The 23,848-nt window shown below is 37.6% G+C and overlaps 1 protein-coding gene across 1 annotated transcript in view; it reads right to left on the reverse strand.

Moving 5' to 3' along the window:
* ddx31 (DEAD (Asp-Glu-Ala-Asp) box polypeptide 31) overlaps window positions 1–23,848 on the reverse strand; it is a 133,189-nt gene that overhangs the window by 21,208 nt on the left and 88,133 nt on the right. Inside the window, exons 19-20 of the mRNA XM_039764299.1 lie at window positions 17,498–17,609; window positions 16,051–16,237 (exon numbers count right to left, since the gene is read on the reverse strand). Of these exons, the coding sequence (XP_039620233.1) occupies window positions 16,051–16,237; window positions 17,498–17,609 (299 nt within the window). The remainder of the gene's footprint in view (window positions 1–16,050; window positions 16,238–17,497; window positions 17,610–23,848) is intronic.

Consider the following 23,848-nt stretch of genomic DNA (forward strand, 5'->3'; position numbering starts at 1 on the left):
AGAAATGGCTTTATAACCTTTACCAGACTGATAGATCTCAATTACTTCTGTTCTCATTTGTTCCTGAATTTCTTTGGATCTTGGCATGATGTCTAGCTTTTGAGGTGCTTTTGGTCTACTTCTCTGTGTCAGGCAGCTCCTATTTAAGTGATTTCTTGATTGAAACAGGTGTGGCAGTAATCAGGCTTGGGGGTGGCTACGGAAATTAAACTCAGGTGTGACACACCACAGTTAGGTTATTTTTAACAAGGGGCAATTACTTTTTCACACAGGGCCATGTAGGTTTGGATTTTTTCTCCTAAATAATAAAACCATCATTTAAAAACTGCATTTTGTGTTTACTTGTGTTTTATTTGACTAATGGTTAAATGTGTTTGATGATCAGAAACATTTTGTGTGACAAACATGCAAAAGAATAAGAAATCAGGAAGGGGGCAAATAGTTTTTCACACCACTGTATGTATATATATATATATATATATATATATAAATATACACTGCTCAAAAAATTAAAGGAACACTTTTTAATCAGAGTACTGTATAGCATCAAGTCAATGATACTTGTGGGCTATTGATCTGGTCAGTTAAGTAGCAGAGATTGCTGCTGTCATAATTGGTTTGACTTTCATGGTTTGTTTCAATTACGTTAGTATTTGCAGGACTTGTTGTGTTGAAGTGACATTCGGCATCTGTCAAGCGTTGTAAGCATACAACCGGTTTCATCGATAACTTTGCATCCAGCTTTCGAGAGTTTAAACATTCATAAACATCAAAGTGTCCACTACTCAAATCGTCACCTGTGAATCTGAGATGTTTAAGAGGCATTGGCGGTTGTCCAAAGGTGTAAAATATTTGGCCATTTCGGTAAACTTGAATACATACACAGGTAGTCTCCAGGTTACGGATATCCGAGCAATGACTTACGAACGGGACCACAGGTGCGATGCATGCACCTCAGTAACTGCCGCTCTGTCATCTTTGGCCTGGGGATGCTGCAAGCGGTGGATAGATGGTGGATGGCGGCTGGAGGGGGATGATTTCGCTGCTCACAAAGTGTAGTGTCCATCGGGCAGCTCCCAGCGGCAAGTGGTGACCCGTGGTCCATAGTCACCGGGGCAACAGCTATCGCTCATGTGCAGGACGGAGGATTGATGGGGCAGTTTGCTGCACGCCCACTATGCCGCCACAGCTACTGCTACTGACTGGACACAGGCTGGATGGAGCGGAGGGGGGCATTTCACTGCCCGCCCACCACACACGGCTGCCCCGTTCGTTCTCGGTGGGTGACTGGTAATGCTGCAAGTGGTGACCCAGTTGTGGCTGAACGGAGGCCATTGAGGGTGAACAGGGCAGCGGGGGGTTGCATTGTAGGGTGGCTGCCTGTTGAATGGGGTCGGTGGTGGGTGGTTCACTACCAACCTTTGGCCACACCGTGTTCGTTCTTGGTCGGCAGACGCTGCAGGCAGCATACTGTAGTGGAGGTGACTGTGTGGTGGGCGGGTAGTGAACCTCCCCTCGCCTGCACATAGCAGGAAGTTGTCTCTTGTCAGTACATCAGACGGGTTGACGACGGGTGCCTTCCTGCTGTGATAGCGTGTACAGTGCTGTGTAGAAGAGCTCATCTAAACCTCTTGTCTTCAACCATCAAGAATGTCTCTGAAACACAAATCTGATGCAAGTGCTGGTGATACAGTAAAGAAGAGAAAAACCACCACCATGGAAAATAAAGTAGAAATAATAAAAAGGTCAGAGAGAAGTGAAACTCCATCATTCCCTGGCAGAGCACTTGGTTACAGTCAGTCAACAATAGCATTTATTAAAATAATGTACCTGTTCCGACTTACATACAAATTCAACTTAAGTACAAACCTACAGTCTCTATCTCATACATGTATGTATGTACCAAAAGAACTGTATTTCCCCCTTAGATACAAATGCTACATCAACCGCACAAGGTATCCACTAAGAAAGGACATTTCAATATATCATTACTCAGGGGTAACCAAACACAATACAAAACAACAGTTCAGAGTACTGAAGCTGCCACATATGCAAATTAAGGCCACTACCAGAAGTTAAGTGGAAGGACGCAAATTTGGTGAAGCTCAAAGAAAAAATGCTTAGCAAATTTTGTTGTGTATACGCAACATTCCTTATTCTATCGGATTCTACTTATTCTTCTTACTAAATCCTCGTAATGTGGTAAACAATAAATACCAATTTGACAGAAAGAGGCGATGTTGTCCCCCTTGGATTGCCAATTGCACTAATATACATATGCTTAGAAGAATGGCTTGCGGGATAGGCGGCCCATGGTGATGCAGAACATGCTGTATTGCGGAAATCTGAAGTGTCCCCTTGGAGGTCAGACCGAGATGTGCTTCTATACTCTCGTTCACAAAGCTGAAACAGGGAAGTGGAGGTACAGTGTATTGGCCCACTTCAAGACCTTTGGGTACAACACAGGCCAGGAATGATGGCACACCTTGGTCCAGTTTAAACACTTCAGCGGCTCAGTAAAGGGGTCCCTCATCGACAGAACACTGAGGAGGTGGACATTGTACATATTTCACAACATTATTTCTTTCATCTGTTCTTTTCTGTACAATGCTTAACACTGCATAGGCCACATAAATGTGCAGCCTGTAAATGTCAATGCTGAATTTCATAAGTTAAAAGTAAACCACCAAATAGTGTGCACTGCTTTTGATCTAAACCCTTCAAGATCATGTAATGGTAAAAATAATTACATTGAAATCTGATGGAAGCCACCATTTTTACAGGATGTGATACAGGGTGAAACAATATTTATGCCCCAAATTCCCATCATTCCATATTAATTACCTGTCTGAATTCAAAACAATACAGTTTCCTGTAAAATTATGTTTTCCAATATTGGTCTTATTAACAAAAGCCAGAGTCAGTCACTAGGAAAAGCAAGAATTGATCTTATGGCAGGATGTTTTACTCCAGGACAATTGTATGTAACACGTGAACAAAAATATTAACCCCTGGTAAAACCAATAAAAATTTCATACGTACAAAAGTTAGTTACATAGTACTTCTGATACATCCAATTAACCAATGCTATTATAACCAAGGCCAATTGTCTTAGGAAATTCCAAGTTTAGGAATAAGCATCCCATTATTTTGTAAAACATCAGTTCCTGTGCCAATAAAATAAAAGTTAACTATAGTGGGATTAATAAAATGACACCAAAACTACAATAAACAAGTTAGGATTTTTCTGTTAATGATAAAATAAACAAGTTAGGATTCTCCTGTCTTCTGTATATTCTGTGCTATTCTGCGAGATTTAGAGGTTTACTATTTATTTAAGCAGGAACCTATAGTTTAGCATCATGATTTCATGGTAAAACTACTAATTTGTAAATCCCTAATGTTCAGTATTAAGGCTTATCCAACAAAGAAAGGTGGTGGACACCATAACCTTGGATTTTATTATGTAAGTCAAGTGTTATAATTTTTTTTTTCATATTTATATAAAACAATTCGAAGCTAATTTTGATAAGAAGCTGTTGGCATTCCAGCCCCGCATGCATCAGGCAGATACCGTTATGCTTCACAGTCCGCCCCTTTCTTCTCATCAGTCACTAAATCTCCCCAGTGGAGACACAGGGTGACAGGTTTCACTCAGTAGCTTTGCCAACAAGCTATAACCTTGACCTTTTAGGCATGCTGGCTCAGTCAATGAGCTCTTTCAGTCAATGGCACACTGCCACTCTAGGCCTGGGCTGTGGCATGGCAGAGACAGGCCACAATGGCCAGATCCATAATGATGGCACCTTGGGCCGAACGTGAGGGAGCCCACTGAGTCAGGATTACAGCAGGAGGTTTCAAATAAAGTAGGCTGTATGTGAGCAGGGCTGCAGACCACCATACCTCATAATCCAGAGTCTTATGTGGATTTGAACTCTAGTTTTTTCAAAGCTTAAAAGAGGAACTTTCCAGCTCTGCTTTGCTTGGACCACATCCCAAAAATTAAACAAACAAACAAAAAAGGATAATCTATGCAACTAGCAAAAGAAAGGAGAGTATAGGATGCCAAATGCAGCACATTTGCATTCTGATCATCATAACTGGTGCCTGGATTTTCTCACACACCAATGGTTCAAGCTGCATTCATTACTTAATCCTATAAAAGATCCAAATAAAATAAACTGCTGAAATAAAACTGACCCAAATAGGCAATGGTCAAAAAACTGTCCAATGTAAAAGAAATAACTTTGAAAAGTATCAAAAGAAAAAAAAAAACGCAAAGTGAATTGCCCAGAGCAACATGTTAGGTAGAGACAGGATTTTAAAAAAATGTAATGAAGTAAGAGGACAAAAAACACATTTTCAAACTGAAACTTTATAACGATAAAAAAAAAATCTATCAAAAAGAAGAGCACAGATTCTCACAGATGTACATCCAGAAGCTGCCATGTCTTTCATTAATGGGAATAAGCGGCCCTTCAGGTTGGGCTCTTCACGCACACTTACACTTGATTTGTATATAATTCAAGATTCCTGAGATTGTCCAGCACTATGGAGCATGTGACTAGATTCAGAGATGTTTCACAAGGACTACATCTTAGTTACAATGTTCAGATATCAGCAGAGTAGCAGATGACAAAAGGACTATCCAAAATTCAGCAGGGTGTGGTATTGTTTACAGGTCAAGAGAAAACAATGTCACAAGCTGAGATGCTTAAGTCAAAGTGACACCTTCTGCTAAAGGCTACATCACATTTGATGACTTTCCAGCAATTTTCAGGTGTAAACTTAATTTATTTAACTTTAGCAAGATGGGAAGCAGCTGGCAGCAAGCTCTTGTGACCATTAGTCGCCTAATATGTCACACCCAGTGACTCACTCAAACTAGTCCACGATTTTCTCCGACAAAATTTGATTTTGTCTTAAGTTGTAGAAGCGGGCTATATGTGCATGAGAGATGACAATCAATGAATACTCCTCCGGAGGTACAATAAATATAATGCAGCAACAAGGAATATGGAAGGTGGGTGTTTTGAACTTCACAAACTAAAGAGAAGCTTGCCTGTCTTATGTTTTATGTAACACAATGGAATGCAAAAAAAGAAACAACAAAAAAAAAACGACTGATTGTGGCAAACCCTTCAAACAGCACCAGCTCTGTCAGGCAGTATGCTATTGGGCTGTCACAAAATGGAGTAAGCGTGACTGTGCTGGAAGGGCAGCATGCATTCACAAAATCTGATATCTCCAGTAATTTAAACTGACATGGTCCGACAACTAGATCAGCAACTGCCATCGGCAAGTCTGACATACCCAATGACTTGAAGTTGCATAACGCGTCATCAGCTTAACACAATTTCTTTCATACTGCATACAAACAGAACGTGAAAGTCACATAATTGTCAACGAACTCAAGGCAACAATGCTATGCATTACATTGAAATAGACTACACTGCACCAACTAAATAATAAAATTAAATTTGTAAAAATCTTAAAAGAATAAACGTATTTGTGAAAATACTCTAAAATTTTAAGAGCACTGTCATTTCAAAGTTGAGGCTTAGCAAATGAAAGAATATCAGAAAGCTGAATGTAGTTTTAACAATAGTATGAAAAGAGTTTAATGAAGTTCAGCCCAGGCTCCAAAAATTATCAAACTGATGGTTAAATTTGAATTTAAAATACCTGCTTAGATTTAATGTTCTTGTGGGTGACATGGGTCAACTATCAATACGAAGTAGTACCTAAGGCTTAATATCACCCCTTGCCTTTAAATCATTAAATAAGACACACAAAATTATCTTAACAAAGATGAAAATTCTTTAGCTTAACTTAATTCAACTACTGAGTTAAATTTTTGTCTCTGTAACATTCTGCTGTTGGTTAATGAAGAAATTTACAGAAAGTCACAGACCAGGAAAAGGATATAAAAACACGCAAAATTACTTAAGATGCCTTGGAGTCCAGATGTCATACCCCAGTTCCCCTGAGCATTTTGTTGCTAGGGAACAGATGGCTACCACATAACTTCCATTTTCGAACTGACAGGAGTATAAAAGGAAGTTAACTGGCAAGCAAACTTGCTTTGACTTGAGCTTTGTTTTCTTATATCTGGAATTGTACACCTCTCGGTGTTCACACCTCTCATTTTGCCTTTGATATTTGAACAGTGCTCGTGAAATCTTTACTTCCTGATAGTGTGCCTAACCGGCTGCTCAGCGTACAACTTTGTCTTTGTTAACAAATGTACTCAAAAATTTCAAAATAAAATTTTAAAGTAAAGTAACATTCTGCTTTACTTATGAAGAAAACTTCCTAAGGGGTAATCATTGTTCAAATTAATATGACAGTTACTCTTATAAGTGGAGGATTCATTGCTAGATCTATATGGACATACTGTCTTTATAATGTGCAACACTGCTCAAGTTAACTATTAGAAACAGGACCTATAGATAAAGATACTGTAATTAAAAGGAAAACAATTAAAAATATGACTTTGCATTAATTTATTCATTAAAAAAATAAACTGATACACCATTTCCGTCAGTTCAACCTTGACTCTAATAGCTGATATTGTTGCCTCAAGTCAGCGTTTCCTATCACTGTATAGCAGTCTCTGACATTGACCAGGGAAACATTTTTCCCACTCCTCTATGCAGAATTCTTTCAGCTGTGTGATGTCTTGAGGGGTGTTTTGCCTGCACGGCCCATTTCAAATCCACTCACAACATCTGAGATACAGGCTTTGGCTTGGCCGTTCCAGAATCCTCGATTTCTTTCTCTTTAGCCATTCTTTTATTTATTTACTGTTTTGTTAGGGTCATTGACTTGTTTGGAGGTTCACTTTTGGTAAAGCTTCAATCTTTTGACAGACAGTTTGACATTATCCTTAAGCCATCCTTGTTGCTATGAAGAATTCACAGTGGATTTAATGGAGCTGAGCTGCTTAGGCCCAATGCAGTAAAGCAGCACCAAGCCATAACAGTCCAACCACCAGGGTTTCCAACTGCTATTAGGTTGGTCTGGTCAAAAGCTGCCTTGGGGATATATATTGCCAAACATGTCTTCTGGGGCTGAGACCAGATAACTCAAATCTTTATATCATCTGTCCAGAGCACTTTGTTTCAGACGTCCTGGTCTTTACCTCAGTGTTTTCATGGACAAACTTTAGTCTTTCCCTGATACTTTTTGGGGACAGCACAGGTTTCCTCCTGGCACAACTCTCATGTAGATGTAATTTTTATAGTCTCTATCTAATGGTGGACTCATGAACTTTGATAGCAACAGTGGCAAGAAGTATCTGCAGGTCCTGTAATGAAATTCAGGGGTTCTTAGAGTCATTTTTTACCATATTTCATCCTTTTGGGCTGAACTGGACAAGTTGGCAGTTGTTTGAAATCTGCGCCACTTGTACACAATTTTACAGACAGTGGCATGGTAGACTTCCAATCTGTTTGAAGATCTTTTTAAATCCTTCCCACACTGATAGGCATCAATAACCTTCCTTCTGAAGGATTCACAAAGCTTTTTAGATCTAGGCATGGTGATAAACTCTTTCCCCAAAAAAAGAGCAAACCAAACTAAATGTCTGAGCTTTAAATAAGACCGGTTTAGAAAAGATGCTCTGATGATCTGCACTCGATTCTAATTTTAGGTATCTGAGAAAGCGATAAATGAAAGGGTACACTTACTTTTTCCACATGCAAAATATGCATTTACGTTAATTCACATTATACAATGAACTACAGAATTGAAATGTTGCCTGATGTTTGTTTTAATATATCAGCTTTATCTACAGATATAGTTTAAATGAAGTTCAAATCTTTCTATATTCAAATACGTTAAAGAAGACAAACAATTCATTGGGTGCACTTACTTTTTCATACACAGTACCTGTACATTCTAAAATAAGGTAGCACACAGAAACAAGAACAAATGAGGAAAGCCATTGTATCTTTTATACAAGTACTATACTCTGATTGCTGGCCAGGTCCTGAGACCTGAATGTAGTATGAAGTTTTGATATTTAATTTTAAAGGAGTTGGTTAGCTTTATTATGAACGAATGAAGAACACAATGCAAATGCATCAGTGATTTTTTTGTATAAATACATTTTGGTTTCACTGTCATTGTAAAATATCAATTCTTTTCCAGACTTATATGTATTGCAGAGTGGAACTCTGTATCGCATTTTTTTCATTTACAATACCTATAACCAGGTAACGAAACCTCAGCCAAACATACGCATAAAACTGAATACATACTGTGCATTTCTTACTCATTTAGTGTCACTTGGTAACAAGGCTAAAACTTGCTAAAATCTTTTGAAATAGTCACAAAGGTACCTAGCAGTGACATGGATTAAAAACTGTAAAAAAAAAAAATGTAGACTAATAATTAGCTGTAACAAGAAATTGTCATTCCTTAATATTATTAATCAAAGAATAGAAAGATGTGGTGTCATACACATCCATGCTAGATGAAAATCATATGTGCAATTCAGATTTGTGTATTCTGGTCTAATATAGTTAAGGCTAGAGGTGTCGCCTGCTGCACTCGGGTCCCAATCCAGGGGGTTCATCATGCAGTGGGTGCGGCAATGTGCCATCAGTGTATGCTGCCAGCATCAAAAAGGAATAGTAAAAAAAAAAAAAAAATGATAGCAAAATTTTAAGAGTTTCCACTTAATACCACACACCTGTATAAGCAGACCCATAGTGAAACAAGCTAACTTCAGCTCAGGTTAGCACATCTCTGGGTTGGTGCTTTCACACTGTCCGAGTTTACAAGTAATGTTGGAATGCCAACATGATTAAAAGATCAATATCAATGTATGAATGTATGATCAAACTACAACTATATATGGCATCAATCATGAATATCATATTCTTTCTCCAAAAGTCATTTTAAAGATAAAGTTTTAAGGAAAGCATTTACAAGTATACAATATTGTAAAATTAATCAAAAAATACTTCTTTGTCAGGCAAGACAAAACTGAAGTGTTCACTTTGAAAGCAAAAGGTGTGATGCCTAGCAACGACCCAAAAGAGTCCCATCAGACCTGGCAGAGGCAGCATTAGCCTAGGGGGATGCTTCTCATCAGCAGGGACTACAAGGCTTGGCAACATTGAGGGTGGGAAGTGGAATAAACCAAAGTACCTGTAACGCTAACAATGACAACCTGCTGCACTCTGGTAAAGGATTGGTATGAGAATTCACCTTTCAATGGTACATGAAGCACAAGACCAAAGCTACAGTGCAATGACTAAAATAATGTAAACATGCTTGGATTACTGACTTAAAAACCGCTCTCAACAGTGAATCCAAGTAGCTTGGAAGTACTTGAGAAAATGTGCAAAGAAAAACCGGTGAGGGCAGCACCTGTAACCAATAAACATGCCTTTAGTTTAAAAAAAGAAATTGTTAATGGCAGTCCATTTTATGGGTGGCACAGGTTTGAACACAAAACACATAGATTGTGGGACATATGAATAGAATAGTTAAGAGGTTAATGAAGACCCTCCCTTTTAAATATGATGAAATATTGTTAAATATCAATATACTGCCAATTCACTCATGCACAAAAGTAACAACTAGAAAAAATTAGACCCCACATAAACAAAGACTGATGCTCTACAAAATGTTCAAAATGATCCAAAATCAATTTATTTCATGGAGAAGCCTGACAGCACCATCCCAAAATGCAGATCTTATAGGGAGATACCTGCAGTTGCAACAGCTGCCCAAAGTGCTTCATACTGTAGCAAACAATAAACATCAGTAATCAATATGTCATTGTGATCTGCACTGCAGACCCATATTTTTGATTTTGTCATTGTTATATCTTAGGCAGGGTTTTTTGTATAACTTAGGTTTATGTTGTCTTTTTTATTTTAAAATATCTGTCATATGTTTGTATAATTTTACATTAATATAGTTATGTTTATGTTTTATTTAGTATCTATGTGTGATGCATTGTCTCTTGCGTCCCTTGTGCTTTGTGGGTAGCACCATAAGAGGCTGGGCCACTTTGACTTAAGAGGATCTCAGGTAGTGGTGCACTGAGTGTGTTAGGAGTCTTGTGTGAGTGTTACTATTCATTTATACTTAATAGTTTTCTAATTAATTCTGCTCTGTCTTTGGCTTTTGTGCACGGACTTATTTATTTTGGATTGCCTTTTAGGCACATCCAACTTGATCTTTTGAGCATTTTTGTTATTTTTTTCTCTTTTTCAGTAATTATTTCATTTATAAAGATTGCTTGTTTCCCAACTCTGCTTTTGTGACATTTTTTGGAAAAAAAGTAAGAACCTTTTTGTTATGGTTCTGACTCCTGTTCATGACAGCTATATTTACACACTGACTTAGCTTGCCAATATGTACACATAAAACACATTTAGTATGTACAAGAGAAATCTCATGAGGGATGCAGTATGAGACATTTAAGCACACAGACCAAGAAATTACAGAAGTGAGATATGGTCCTTTTCGAATATAAGTATCCAGACAGAAAAAGACTGCTAGAAAACTAATAAAGCAAAAGAGAGTGATGTTTTTTAACTAAAGTTCTTAGAAAGTTTCTGTTAAGACACGGCTAAAGAATATATTTTTATTGGACTCATTTTTAAGCATTTAAAAAAAGATGATAAAAAACAATATTACTTGATTCTTTCTATTAAATTGTTATAACATTTGACTGCCAGAATTCCCATCCAGCCTTTGGACATTTTTTGAAAGCCTACTCAATACAGAACAGCTGAGAATGCAGGAACAAGAAACATGTATGTATTGCTGTGTATTCACACCACAAAGCATCTCAGGTCGAATATTTGAACTGTTGTGAACTGCCTGGTGTCAGCTGTGAACCTGCAATGTCTGGTTTAGAAGCGGTCTGCTTATAACGTAAGCTAAAAGGAGAACTCCTTTTCTCATCTGTGCAGAGATTGGTCCTGAACACTGTGAACAGAGTGCTTCCTGGTGATGTCAGCTGAACTCTGTCCCTGTCAGCCCCAAACTTTTCTGTGTAACGGCGCCACTACACTCTCCAGAGCCAGATTTTACGGGTTCACAACTGACCACTGGCAGTTAACCATAATGCAAATATCTATATTACTAAACGAAGGTTGTATATATGCACGGATGCCAGAGGCCAGAAGCAAGCCGTGCACAATAAAACCGCCGGCCGAATGTGAACGTGCACAATACAACCACCACTTGAACGCGAACACCACCACATATACAACCTTTGTTTAGTTATGTAGATCTCCAAGCCAAGATCCGCCACCATGATCACTTCAGCACACGAATCCGCCGCCATCAGAGTCAAACCCAGTGGCTTCCCACAGTCAGTAAGTGGCACCCAAACAACACAACACAACCTGTAGGGATTTACTTATCTGAGCCTGTATTTGGACATGGACAACTTTATGTTGCCTTTTCAAGAGTCCGTCGTTAGTGTGACGTTAAAGTGAAGGTTTTAACTACTCCATACTAGGCAGAGCTGAGTCAAGGACAGGAAACCATCTTTACCAAAAATGTTGTTTATAAGGAAATTTTTGATTAACTATTTTGAATTTACCATTTTATGAATTTTCTGTTTCCAATTTACTTCATTTAAACCTTTGCACTCCGCTATTTTTTTTTTTTACTTATCTCAAACACATTTTGGACTTAAATGATACAACAATTAAATTTCAATTTTAGTTTTAATAAATTGGTCAATTCTAGTACAAATATATTTATTTAATTAAATTAAAACTTTTCCAGGACGCTCTCACCCTCCAAAGATCGGAGGGAACAGAAAGTGATTGCCATTCTTGGATTTATGATTCTTTATAGAATCTGGGGTTTACTGGTTCTGACTGAGATGTGTTGTGGTGTGACTCCACAGTAATCCTGGTTTCACTACTGGGCCAGCAGTTCTTGTTCTGGTGATCAAGCTGTCTTCCAGCTGCCTCAACAGCTGTTTCTCTCAACATGTTAAACCAAGTCAAGCAAGTGTTATATTTTTCTTTGATATTTGACTGTTTCTTACATCGCCATCTATTTTGAAATCCGTTTGATTGTGGAAGGATGTGGTTGTTAGTTCAGTCAGAAAAAAATATTTTCAGGGAACACAAACTGAAAAATACCCCAAGAATTCAAATTCTAACATATTTTAGTTTTTGATAACCCAGTACTAAATTTGAAAATCTTTACCTTTTTAATCTATTAAATATTTAATTTTAAGCAGATAAAGTAAGATTAAAAACGGAGTAATAAACACATTTCTTTTGTACTTTACTTAACTGCAACATATTTAGAAAGTGTTAAAAACATTACAAGGCTCCATACTGTACATACCACGAAGCATGTCCACCTAGCTGGGGAAGTACACTAACCAAGATTTCACATGGAGGGGTTACATTTTACAGAAATTGTTCAGGCAAGAAAGGGAAACACACTGACAGGAGAAGAGCTACAGTTTATACCAGTGCTGGAGCACAAGAACTACTAAAGAGAGATTCTAGTCTGGTGTCCCTGGAGCAAACACTGCGCAACTCTAACTTGGGAGAAATTCCAAGACATGGTTGAAGTGTCCCCAGGATATAGCTTAAAGCCAATTAATGGCCTGAGGTCCATTAAGTACCATGTCAGTAAAATATTTGACAGGACCTGGTGACAGAGTATAGCAAGTCAATGACAAGAGGGGAAGGGAGTTTGTATGTGGTACTTTCTGAAAGGCAAGTCACTCCAACAGGCTGGCATTGAATTTAGGTAAGCCTAGATAGACAACAAGGTTTGATTTCAGTTCTGTTTATGTGTTCTGACTTTTATGTGTTCTTCCATGTAGATTACTTAATCAATACAAGTGACATTTTTATTAATTACTTGTTTATTTGATGCACTTCTAGGCGTAGAGGGTGCTATGAGGGCTTCTTATCTCAATACTCACTTGTACACAAAACTAAGGTTTTGCTGCACATGCACCTAAGTAGTCATTAAAGTGCACACGAACATAACATTATTAACATTTCTGGAGCTATATCTTCTATTACATAGGTACAAAGTATCCGTTTGCAAATTTGATTTACTAATACACACAGGAGGATCAATAAACCATTAAGACAGCTTTATACTACAACACCCAGGATTCAAACAAACTAAAGGAATGAACAACTGAACAAGTGGAAAGAGAGAGGGACAGAGTAGTAAAACACTCAGCAGGCAAACAAAAGACCCTGAAAAACACACTTGATACCTTGCCTGTTAATGCGTGGTGAATGAAAAGATTTACTGACAGGTGGACAAAAGAAACACAGCAAATCGTCGTGGAGAGGCTAGCTTAGCAAGGCAGGGAGATATTACGATAACAGAGAAATGAAAAGAGGGATAAACTAATACCAAGTAGAAAAGTGAGCAGCCAGATAGGGCTCTCTCACATGTTGTTGGTATTCAGCCATGACACAATGCAGACTCCCTGCAATTACGGCCTGTCAATGGCACATGCTAACCAGGAGCTGGGAATGGAGGAGTTTTGAATTCTAATCACTGGGTAATTTCTATGCCAAAGGAAGGCAGATATTCAAGGAAGAACAAAGCTACGGAAAGAAGGGGACTCTCCGGTAACTGTGCAGCTGTCAGAAGCATCTTTACCTGAAGGTGTCTCATATTACAGCGCCTGAAACTGGCTGCTTCTCCCTTCTGCCACTCTAATGGAGATGGCGGGTGTAGGTTAGCAGTGCTTTCCTACCTTGGCAATTCTCTATGTACTCAGTAATCTCTTTTCAAATTGGGAGATATGACTGCCTTGTAGCTCACCCCATACGCTTGTTTAGCACGGTATTGTGTTAACTTTTCTAAACAGAGGTAAGTCTTTCATATGGAGGAGTTTTTGTATCAAACAGTACTTTTTTGAGGTTCTTCCTTCAACACAACAAAAAAATAATAATAATTTTAAATACTATACCTTAAGCATGAATATGGAACATTAAAACCGCATTTGTCAAAATTCATTACTCTGCAGTTCCAACATATGTATATTCCAAATGGAAGTCATTAATAAAATACCAGAATAAAAGTTTTTCCTCTATTGCACATATTAATAACACAAACAACTTTTCGTGTGTGTCACTGATTAAGTAAGACAACAAATTGTGTTTTATCTAGTCTAATTATTCTGAAATAATGCCCCCAAAGCTTTACTGCATGGCTAAGAAGTCCAAAGGATCATTTAAGCTCATTCTGAGATTAGTTTGCTGGAGAACATCCAGAGGGGGTTAGAGGGTTATGGCAAGTGGCACACACTGGCAAGAACTTCCACTTGGTTAAATATAGAATGTGCTCTGGCATCTAGACAAATGTGGAAATGAATGGCTGTTAATCTGCTGACTGAAGGGCACACATTTGATAGAAAGGTGTTGGGAGTTTCAAATATTCACTTCAAATGCTTTGCTCTCAAAATAGACAGATCTCGTTTATATGAAAGAACAAGAATCGGAATAAAAATAAGTGAACCTGGGAACTAGTGGGAAATAATAATTTATGAAACAGTATACATTATTTTTACTGGGAATGTGTAACATCATATTTAAGCTGCTTTGTCATTATCAATTAAACATAACAGATGCCTCCATGACTAATCAATGAGGGTCAGAAACACGCATACCATTTTTCCCTCCCTATGTTTAAAAGGTCAATAAAAAGGATACTAAATAATTCTAAGGGTTAATTTTGGATGGTTTTGCGTGATGGCAGTCTTAAGCATTTGTACAGGTTCTGGCTTCTTGCCACCCAATACACATTTGTTATAATTACCATATCAATTCAAACACAAAATGGCTTCTAGATTTATGAGATGATGTCTGAATAACACAATATTAAATTCTATGTGAGTCATACTTGCATTCCTCAAATGGAAGACCCCCTTTGTGTGGATGTGATTGCTACATTTTCTACATTTCTGAGATGATCACACTGTTAATGTTTAAATAACGCAACATACCCTCCATGTGAGTGATGCCTATATTACTCAAATGTAGGACTCCCTTGTGTGGATGTATCAATAAACAGGGCATATGAACACAGAAGGCGTTATGGCTATTTATCTGTGTCATTGCTACATCTGTGCATGCAAAACACACACTTATTTTTAAAAGCATCTTTGTGCTTTACATAATCCAATAAGAGTGAATAAAGAGCATAGACATAAAGACAGCACAACCACAATAATGTAGTGTTACTACTAATTCTTTATGGAGAAATTTCAAGACCCACCTCAACCTTGGAGCCTTCTATGCAGCACAACGTTTTGCTTTAATTATATTTCAACATTGTGACCATTTTCAAAACAAAACATGTTATTTGATAAGTGAACAGTTTTAATTTCTGATGTGGTACTGGGGATAAATGTTTGATGTGGATGAAAGTGAAGACTTGACATGTCTGTTAATTTCTCTACCAACTGTGGACAATTTTAACATTTAAAGGTGCCTCAATAGTGCTTAAAGAAAAGGGCTGTGCAGCCTGTATGAGAAGTCATATGCTGTATGACTAGCAAAGATGGAACACAAAGGAAAGATGAATAGGACAGCAATGAGAATTAACAATTGTATGTACAGAGTTTCACAGAGGAAGGAAACTGCAGAGCTGAGAGAATTGATTTGTGTGACCAGGCAATGCCCTCAATTCTGAGAACCTAAAGGAGATTTTCTGGCACTAGAAGAAAAAAAACTGGAATTAGTATGAGATTACAATAAAAGGTTGGCAGTGTAAGGGCCACACTGAGGCATAACTGCTATAGGGATAAAGAAAACACAACAATGTGATTTGGATATATGGAGTGGAAAGTACATGGCATAAGAAAAATGTGTTTCAGCTCTATAGATTAGCAAGACCAAGAAAAGTTAAGAAAATCTCATGGGGCTACTGAACAAGCAGTATGAACATATAGAATATAATGATTGTTAAGAAAGTAGAAACAATATTGTGAACATCAGCTGAACTAATTCTCTTAATTTAGTATGCAGCAATACAGTATAAGACTTTTTTAACTCATCATGGCACCCTTACCTCTTTCTTTCTTGCTGCTGCTTGGCCTTCCCATCTCGGATGCGCCCAAGGCCTATGCTCAAGTTTTGTGGTGCATCTCGGAGTCCAAAACTCTTTGCTGTGTGGCCCAGGTGCAGTTTTTTGATATGAAAAACGTGCTTCAGGGTTGCAGGATATGTGGCATAGGCACGTAGGAAAGACTGCAAAGCTGAATTAAAAAAAAAAAAAAAAAGTATTAGGAATAGGGTAGGAACACGTCTAAATTTTCTTTAACTTTTGAATGCTGAAACTTTTTTACATTTACTATAAAAGAAAAAAGTTGCTGGATTAATTTTGGGAATCATTTAACAAAGCTGCATGGGTGCCTCTTATATAAAGAATTTATCTTACATCTCACTGCCCATGTTCTATGCTTCTTGATCTCTGGACAATTGCCAGAATTCAGCTGGTGCAGAAACTGAACTGATTTTCTGGTTGAAAGACATACAGTAACTCTATAAAAAGAATTATCATCATCTGAGAAATGTTACATGTGAAAGTCATGTCTAATATGAGAAATCCTGCTGTTGGTTTCCAGCTAGCATGTGACTACTACATGTACCTACTGCAATATAGTATTTCCTTTGACTGTATTGTCTGGTTTTATGACTGACAGTGCTATTTTCAAGCACATAAGATGAAGTGTTAAAACTAGAAGGCTAAAATCTGTTTGTTCAAAGTTTAGGTGAAATTTCTAGGGAGCGCTCTGGGAGAAAGCATTTATGAACTGTAATAAAAAGAGTGATTTTAACTGGCAGTCCTGGAACCGCAGCATGGGATTCGGTTAAGTCTCTGTTTGCAAGAGGCGGGAAAAAAAAGTGTATTCATTTTAAATCAGTGAAATCTATAGAAGGGGAAATAACTCCAATGAATCCTCATGGCACTCAGCTTAAACTCTTCTAAATAACCCTTAAAGAGACAGATGCCTTGTCTACATTTTAACAAAAAACAAAGCTGGATAGTGGCTTTGGCCTCTAGCAAGCCCAGTAGCGAATCATAGCTTTGAACACAATTACTTACACCCATGCAGATATGGAGTGTTTAAAGGCAATTAAAATGAGGCCCTAAATGTAATATATATCTATTTTCAACTTCACACATATAACAACATTCATTTGACGAATGCTGAAATAATCCACCTTAGTTACTGTATGTAATGTATGCCAGCTTTACTTAAACCATAAGAAAGTAAAACTTATATTCTCAAAGGAAAAAATATTGCTGAAATATTTCTCTCTAAATATGTATTGAAAATTGAAAGGCAGAATCTGTAAAAATTCTTTTCAACTAAAACAATTTCCAAACTGGAAATGCCATTTGGTCACGTGCCTATTTTTTTTTTTTTTTTGAAGTGTGCTTAACATCTTCTTATGTGGACATGCCCTTCAGTGACTCAAAAGTACATTTTAGAGAATAAAGAGATACTGACCTAGTTTGGCTTCGTGAGTGTTCTCCTCATTGGAGTGGACGAAATTCTCAAACTCCGTCTGCAGCACCGTGGCCCGTACTCGAACCTCTCCTTGCGTGACCCCATGTGATTTCTTCAATCAAAAATTATGGATGGGGGGGTTAAGAAGGGGGGCCGCAGGTGGTACAATAGATGAAAGAAACAGACACACAAATCTAAATAATTGAACTGGTTTCAAACACGAATAATAAAGTAGATTCTTAAGATTTTAATAAGTGTAAAATGAAACAGTATCCGCCGAGGGGCCAGCTCGGTTAATCCTTTCAATATTGCAGAAAATAAAAAGAGCTTTCCAGTACAGATGATGCTTTTGAAGGCCACACAATTAAGGGCTGCCATTCATTCAAAAATGCAGCTTTTTACCCAAATACTGATGCCTCTTGAAACATAGAAGTCCCCTAGAAAGAAAGATTTTACTGCCTCATTGATTCTTTCCTTTAAGGCTGCTCAGTTAGGTTTAGCTAAATCTGAGGACACAATTGTAATCTCATCCACTGTTCTCTTGGTGGCTGGACCAACCAGCAGGACTATTACCAGTATATTTACAGTTTATATTAAAAAAATCATGACATGGTTATTGTTTTCACAGAGAGTGTAATTGTAGCATAATGAATCATCAATGTGCACTACATTATATTTAATTATTAAAGTCAAACTAAACCAATGTATTAGCAGTTCATTCATAATTCTAGTGCCATATGTTGTATGTGAATGATGTTGCATCTAGTTGCTGTGAATTGACTTCATTTCTGTTCTATAAAACACCCTTGTGATGTTATGCTTCATGATACCATTTAAAGACTTAACCTTTTTAGCTGATGAAATAAAGTGATTTGAAATTATATAGATTTTTTGATATATAAATGAAGCCCTACCAGGTAAAGTAACATCCTTAGCAGCAAACTACTAAGTCAGTGGTGGGAATCAAACCATTAACATTGATGATTATGGTCTAATTCTTTAGACACCAGGTCACACTCCATGTACTACAATTCTGTATTTCCATTTTGATTTGTCATAGTGAGGCTGCATCTTAGAATTAAATATCACTAGGACTGGCAGCAGCATAGAGTAGTTGTCATCATAATGCAAAAAGCCCAGCTAATGATCAGCTTCATTATTGAAGAGGCACATTAATCACAAACTGATATATTTCTCAGTGCTCTATGCCAAGGCAGAGTTTAATATATTAAAGATGTGATGGTCATCAAGTACCATACCGCAGAGGAAGGTATGCTCATTTTACTATGTTATATTTCTTGTATTTTGAAGTGTTAAGAAGGATTACAAGGATTAGCTTAAATTGTAAATTCACTTTTCTTGAATGAGAAATTCTGATTCCTATAACAGTTTAACTAACCCAATAAAAGAGGAATTACTAGTAGGGACAGCAGGCCAAATTAGCAACAATTTAACTTGGCACTGTAAAAAGAGCAATCTATCAATATGAAAGGTTGTGAAAAGTCAAGCAAAATGACACCTTTTATTGGCTAACTAAAAAGATTACAATATGCAAGCTTTCAAGGCAACTCAGACCCCTTCTTCTGGTAAAGGGGCCCGAGTTACCTCGAAAGCTTGCATACTGTAATCTTTTTAGTTAGCCAATAAAAGGTGTCACTTTGCTTGACCTTTCACTAAATTCATAATGGCTAACATGGTACAACACCTTAGTACTAATATCAAAGGTTGAAATTTTAAATGGTAAAATGGTAATTTTCTGGACTTTCCACTTGCTTAAAAAGTGACACTCTTAAACCATTGGTTATCTTTGTGTAAGGAGACCTTGTACTGAAATGGTCTATCAAAATGACATTGAACTGAGAGTCTAGGAGTGTTCACCTTGGCCCTGACAAGATTTAAAAAGTCAGCTTTAAGCAGGAAGAGAGAGAAGAACTAGGACAGATGAGAAGCAGGAATCAGGGAGAACACAGCCACACAACAATGTAACCTTAGGAGACTGAACACCACACACATATTGGGCGTATGATAGTTACTGAAAGCGCCAGGTTGAATTACCGGCAGTTTGTCACACCAATTTACTTTTATTTGCTTTTTGGCACATTAGGAATATTTAAGTATATAAAGACTATAATGACTGCTGCTCATCATTGCTTCCATTTAATATTTGCTCTATCCTGTGGCCTGGGGTATAAATGAATAAAGAGAAGGACTGAAGCACAGTAGCAGCCAGTTTCGGGAGCAGAATGAATCCATTATTCCCAGGTGCAAGAGTATTGTGGCTGTGGGCTACATCTCCTTTCAGGCCAGGTAAGTGCAAGGATAAGGGAATTAGAATTGGGTTGGAGGACATACCTGTGGGTCTACATAACCAAGTTAGGACAAGGTCACCCCAACATCCTTCTACAATAAAACAAATACCTTATCATATTACTTTTATAAAATAACACAAGTCAAAAGACTCAGCAGTGTGATAATATTGCTGTTTACATTTATATAGGTGCCGGTCATAAAATTAGAATATCATGACAAAGTTGATTTATTTCAGTAATTCCATTCAAAAAGTAAAACTTGTATATTAGATTCATTCATTACACACAGACTGATGTATTTCAAATGTTTATTTATTTTAATTTTGATGATTATAACTGACAACTAATGAAAGTCCCAAATTCAGCATCTTGGAAAATTAGAATATCAATTAAGACTAATGCAAAAAAAGGATTTTTAGAAATATTGGCCAACTGAAAGGTATGAGCATGTACAGCACTCAATATTTAGTCGGGGCCTCTTTGGCCTGGATTACTGCAGCAATGCAGCGTGGCATGGAGTCGATCAGTCTGTGGCACTGCTCAGGTGTTATGAGAGCCCATGTTGCTCTGATAGTGGCCTTCAGCTCTTCTGAATTGTTGAGTCTGGCGTATTGCATCTTCCTCTTCACAATACCCCATAGATTTTCTATGGGGTTAAGGTCAGGCGAGTTTACTGGCCAATCAAGAACAGGGATACCATGGTCCTTAAACCAGGTACTGGTAATTCTGGCACTTTGTGCAGGTGCCAGGTCGTGTTGGAAAATGAAATCTGCATCTCCATAAAGTTCGTCAGCAGCAGGAAGCATGAAGTGCTCTAAAACTTCCTGGTAGACGACTGCGTTGACCTTGGACCTCAGAAAACACAATGGACCAACACCAGCAGATGACATGGCACCCCCAAACCATCACTGAGTGTGGAAACTTTACACTGGACCTCAAGCAATGTGGATTCTGTGCCTCTCCTCTCTTCCTCCAGACTCTGGGACCTTGATTTCCAAAGGAAATGCAAAATTTACTTTCATCAGAGAACATAACTTTGGACCACTCAGCAGCAGTTTTGTCTTTAGCCCAGGCGAGATGCTTCTGACGCTGTCTCTTGTTCAAGAGTGGTTTGACACAAGGAGTGTGACAGCTGAAACCCATGTCTTGCATACGTCTGTGCGTGGAGGTTCTTGAAGCACTGACTCCAGCTACAGTCCACTCTTTGTGAATCTCCCCCACAGTTTTGTTTCACAATCCTCTCCAGGGTGCGGTTATCCCTATTGCTTGTACACTTTTTTCTACCACATCTTGTCCTTCCCTTCGCCTCTCTATTAATGTGCTTGGACACAGCTCTGTGAACAGCCAGCCTCTTTAGCAATGACCTTTTGTGTCTTGCCCTCCTTGTGCAAGGTGTCAATGGTCGTCTTTTGGACAACTGTCAAGTCAGCAGTCCTTCCCATGATTGTGTAGCCTACAGAACTCGACTGAGAGACCATTTAAAGGCTTTTGCAGGTGTTTTGAGTTAATTAGCTGATTAGAGTGTGGCAACAGGTGTCTTCAATATTGAATCTTTTCACAATATTCTAATTTTCCGAGATACTGAATTTGGGACTTTCATTAGTTGTCAGTTATAATCATCAAAATTAAAAGAAATAAACATTTGAAATACATCAGTCTGTGTGTAATGAATGAATCTAATATACAAGTTTCACTTTTTCAATGAAATTACTGAAATAAATCAACTTTGTCATGATATTCTAATTTTATGACCGGCATCTGTAAATACGAGAATGTCAATGATGCAATATCAAGTATTTTTTAAAGTGTTATTTTTACATTTGAGTGATATTTAGTATTTTGTTTGTACATTGCAATGATTTTTTTTCCAGAAAAAAAAAAAAATAAAGTCATGACTATAAAATGTCCTAATGCATGAGAAGCTCTGCAAGGTTTCCTATTAACAGTAAAATCACAAGATCCCAAGGTTGCCATTTTTGAACACCCCCCGCCACCCTTTTTTAATATGCATGCAAAACAACTTATAAAGTTTGACTGCCCTTTCATACACTGGATTGAGTCGGATGTCGTTTTAATAAAGAAGTCTTTTCTTTAAGGAAAAAAAAAAACTGTTTAAAATGAACGAGGAGGCATTAAGCCAGTGAAGGCATGATTCAATAGCAGGTGACTAGGACCAAACATCCAGATATATAGATATATAGTTCTAAAAAGGCAGAAATCCCAGCTGAGTGCTAAACAAACACTAAGCAGGCCCTCATCTACAGGCTGGTTACTGTGTGTGAATCTCAGAAGGAAAGAAACCTGCTCCAAATCCAATATAAAAGATGACTGGAATTTGCTGGCAGCCTGCATCACAGGTTGGAAGAGAAAATTAAAGCAGGATTAGAGGTAGGTGACACATGCTGGGACACTACTCCACTCCCTCCCCCCCCCAATTCTGTTCCATTCCTGGTGCTGGAAGAATGCAATATTAACACAAGCAAGCATTATCCAGTGTTCACAGCCCTGGGATTTTCCAATCCATAAACCTGATTCTCATTCATACTTAATATGCATAGCATATAATGTGTGCACCAATGAACTTACACATCTGGTTTATAGTATGTGAAATACAAACACATAGTTTAATTTCACATATAAGAAGACACTCTTAACTAAGATACACTGGCATCTATACATTGTTGATATCACTTGGATACTTTGCTGTTTTGGTTTTTTTAAATTTTTTTTCATGTTGATATCACTTGGATACTTTGCTATTTTTTTTTTTTTTTTTTCCCCCAAAAAGGATTTGCCGTAGCTTATTTATCCATTAATGCATAAAAACACTAATTTTGGCTGTGCTAAATTGTTTCTGTTGTAGAGCTTCTTTCACGGGACATTAATTGGTTACAGTACCTCCTGGTACATGTTATTCAAAATCAAACATAAAAACACATTGTGTCTTGGAGGAGACAAACGGCTGTAACTAATTACCGGTGTCTTCCTCAAGGAAAATCTGTTTATTGCTGAATGACTTTGAGAATATGTTATACAGCTTCTAATGGATGAAATGGGTTCCAGATACTGTTATGTATCAGCATGAATAAATGTGTATTTTTTGTGTTTTGTTTTATTGCTGTTTTTGTTAATTTCAAGTTATTATTTTAATTTCTTGATGCTATTTCTCTTGGTTTCTCTGTAATTGTGTACTGCCCCTTTAAATGTCCTATTGTTCCATGAGCTTTGTGGGTGGAACCTAAGGAAGCAGGCCACCCTGATGTCACCACTCCTGAGTCCTCCCTCTGATTATATAAGTCTGCTGAGATGGCTCAAGAGCTGGGGATCATTCAATTACTGCTGAGCTTGTTAAGTATTGTTTTCTATTTAGATTTGCTGTTTTTTTATGATTATTTTTGTGCTCTGTTCTTGGATTAATCTTCTAGATTGTGTTTTGGGAATTGTGTGATTTTCTAGGCCAAACCATTTGATAATTTTTGGGCCTTTGAGCATTTCTTTGTATTTTTTGTTAAGTAAATCTTCCATTTATACAGATCTTTTGATTGCCTTTTTTAAACAAGCTGAAGGTTTATGGTCATCCTTCCTCCTGTGGGGCTTTTCCAATATTTTTGGTACACTAAAGTTTATTTTTGAGGTTTATACCCCTTTTGAGCCCGTAAAGCCTGAGGCAGGTCACTGGAACTGGGAATAAGTCCACTGGGGAAAGGCCACTTTCTGGGCTTGCAAAGGAGACACGGCCTGGGCAATGAAACATTTTGGAGGCCTCACACTCCTTTCACCATGTGGATGAGTCCACATCATAACAGATACTCAACATCAAAAAGTTTTAATGACAGGTGTTCGGTGTAATGCCTAATTACAATTATATGCAATTACAGTGCATCCGGAAAGTATTCACAGCGCATCACTTTTCCCACATTTTGTTATGATACAGCCTTATTCCAAAATTGATTAAATTCATTTTTTTCCTAAGAATTCTACACACAACACCCCATAATGGCAATGTGAAAAAAGTTTACTTGAGGTTTTTGCAAATTCATTA

This window comes from Polypterus senegalus, chromosome 9, assembly GCF_016835505.1.
Source record: "Polypterus senegalus isolate Bchr_013 chromosome 9, ASM1683550v1, whole genome shotgun sequence".
NCBI classification, from domain to species: domain Eukaryota; kingdom Metazoa; phylum Chordata; class Cladistia; order Polypteriformes; family Polypteridae; genus Polypterus; species Polypterus senegalus.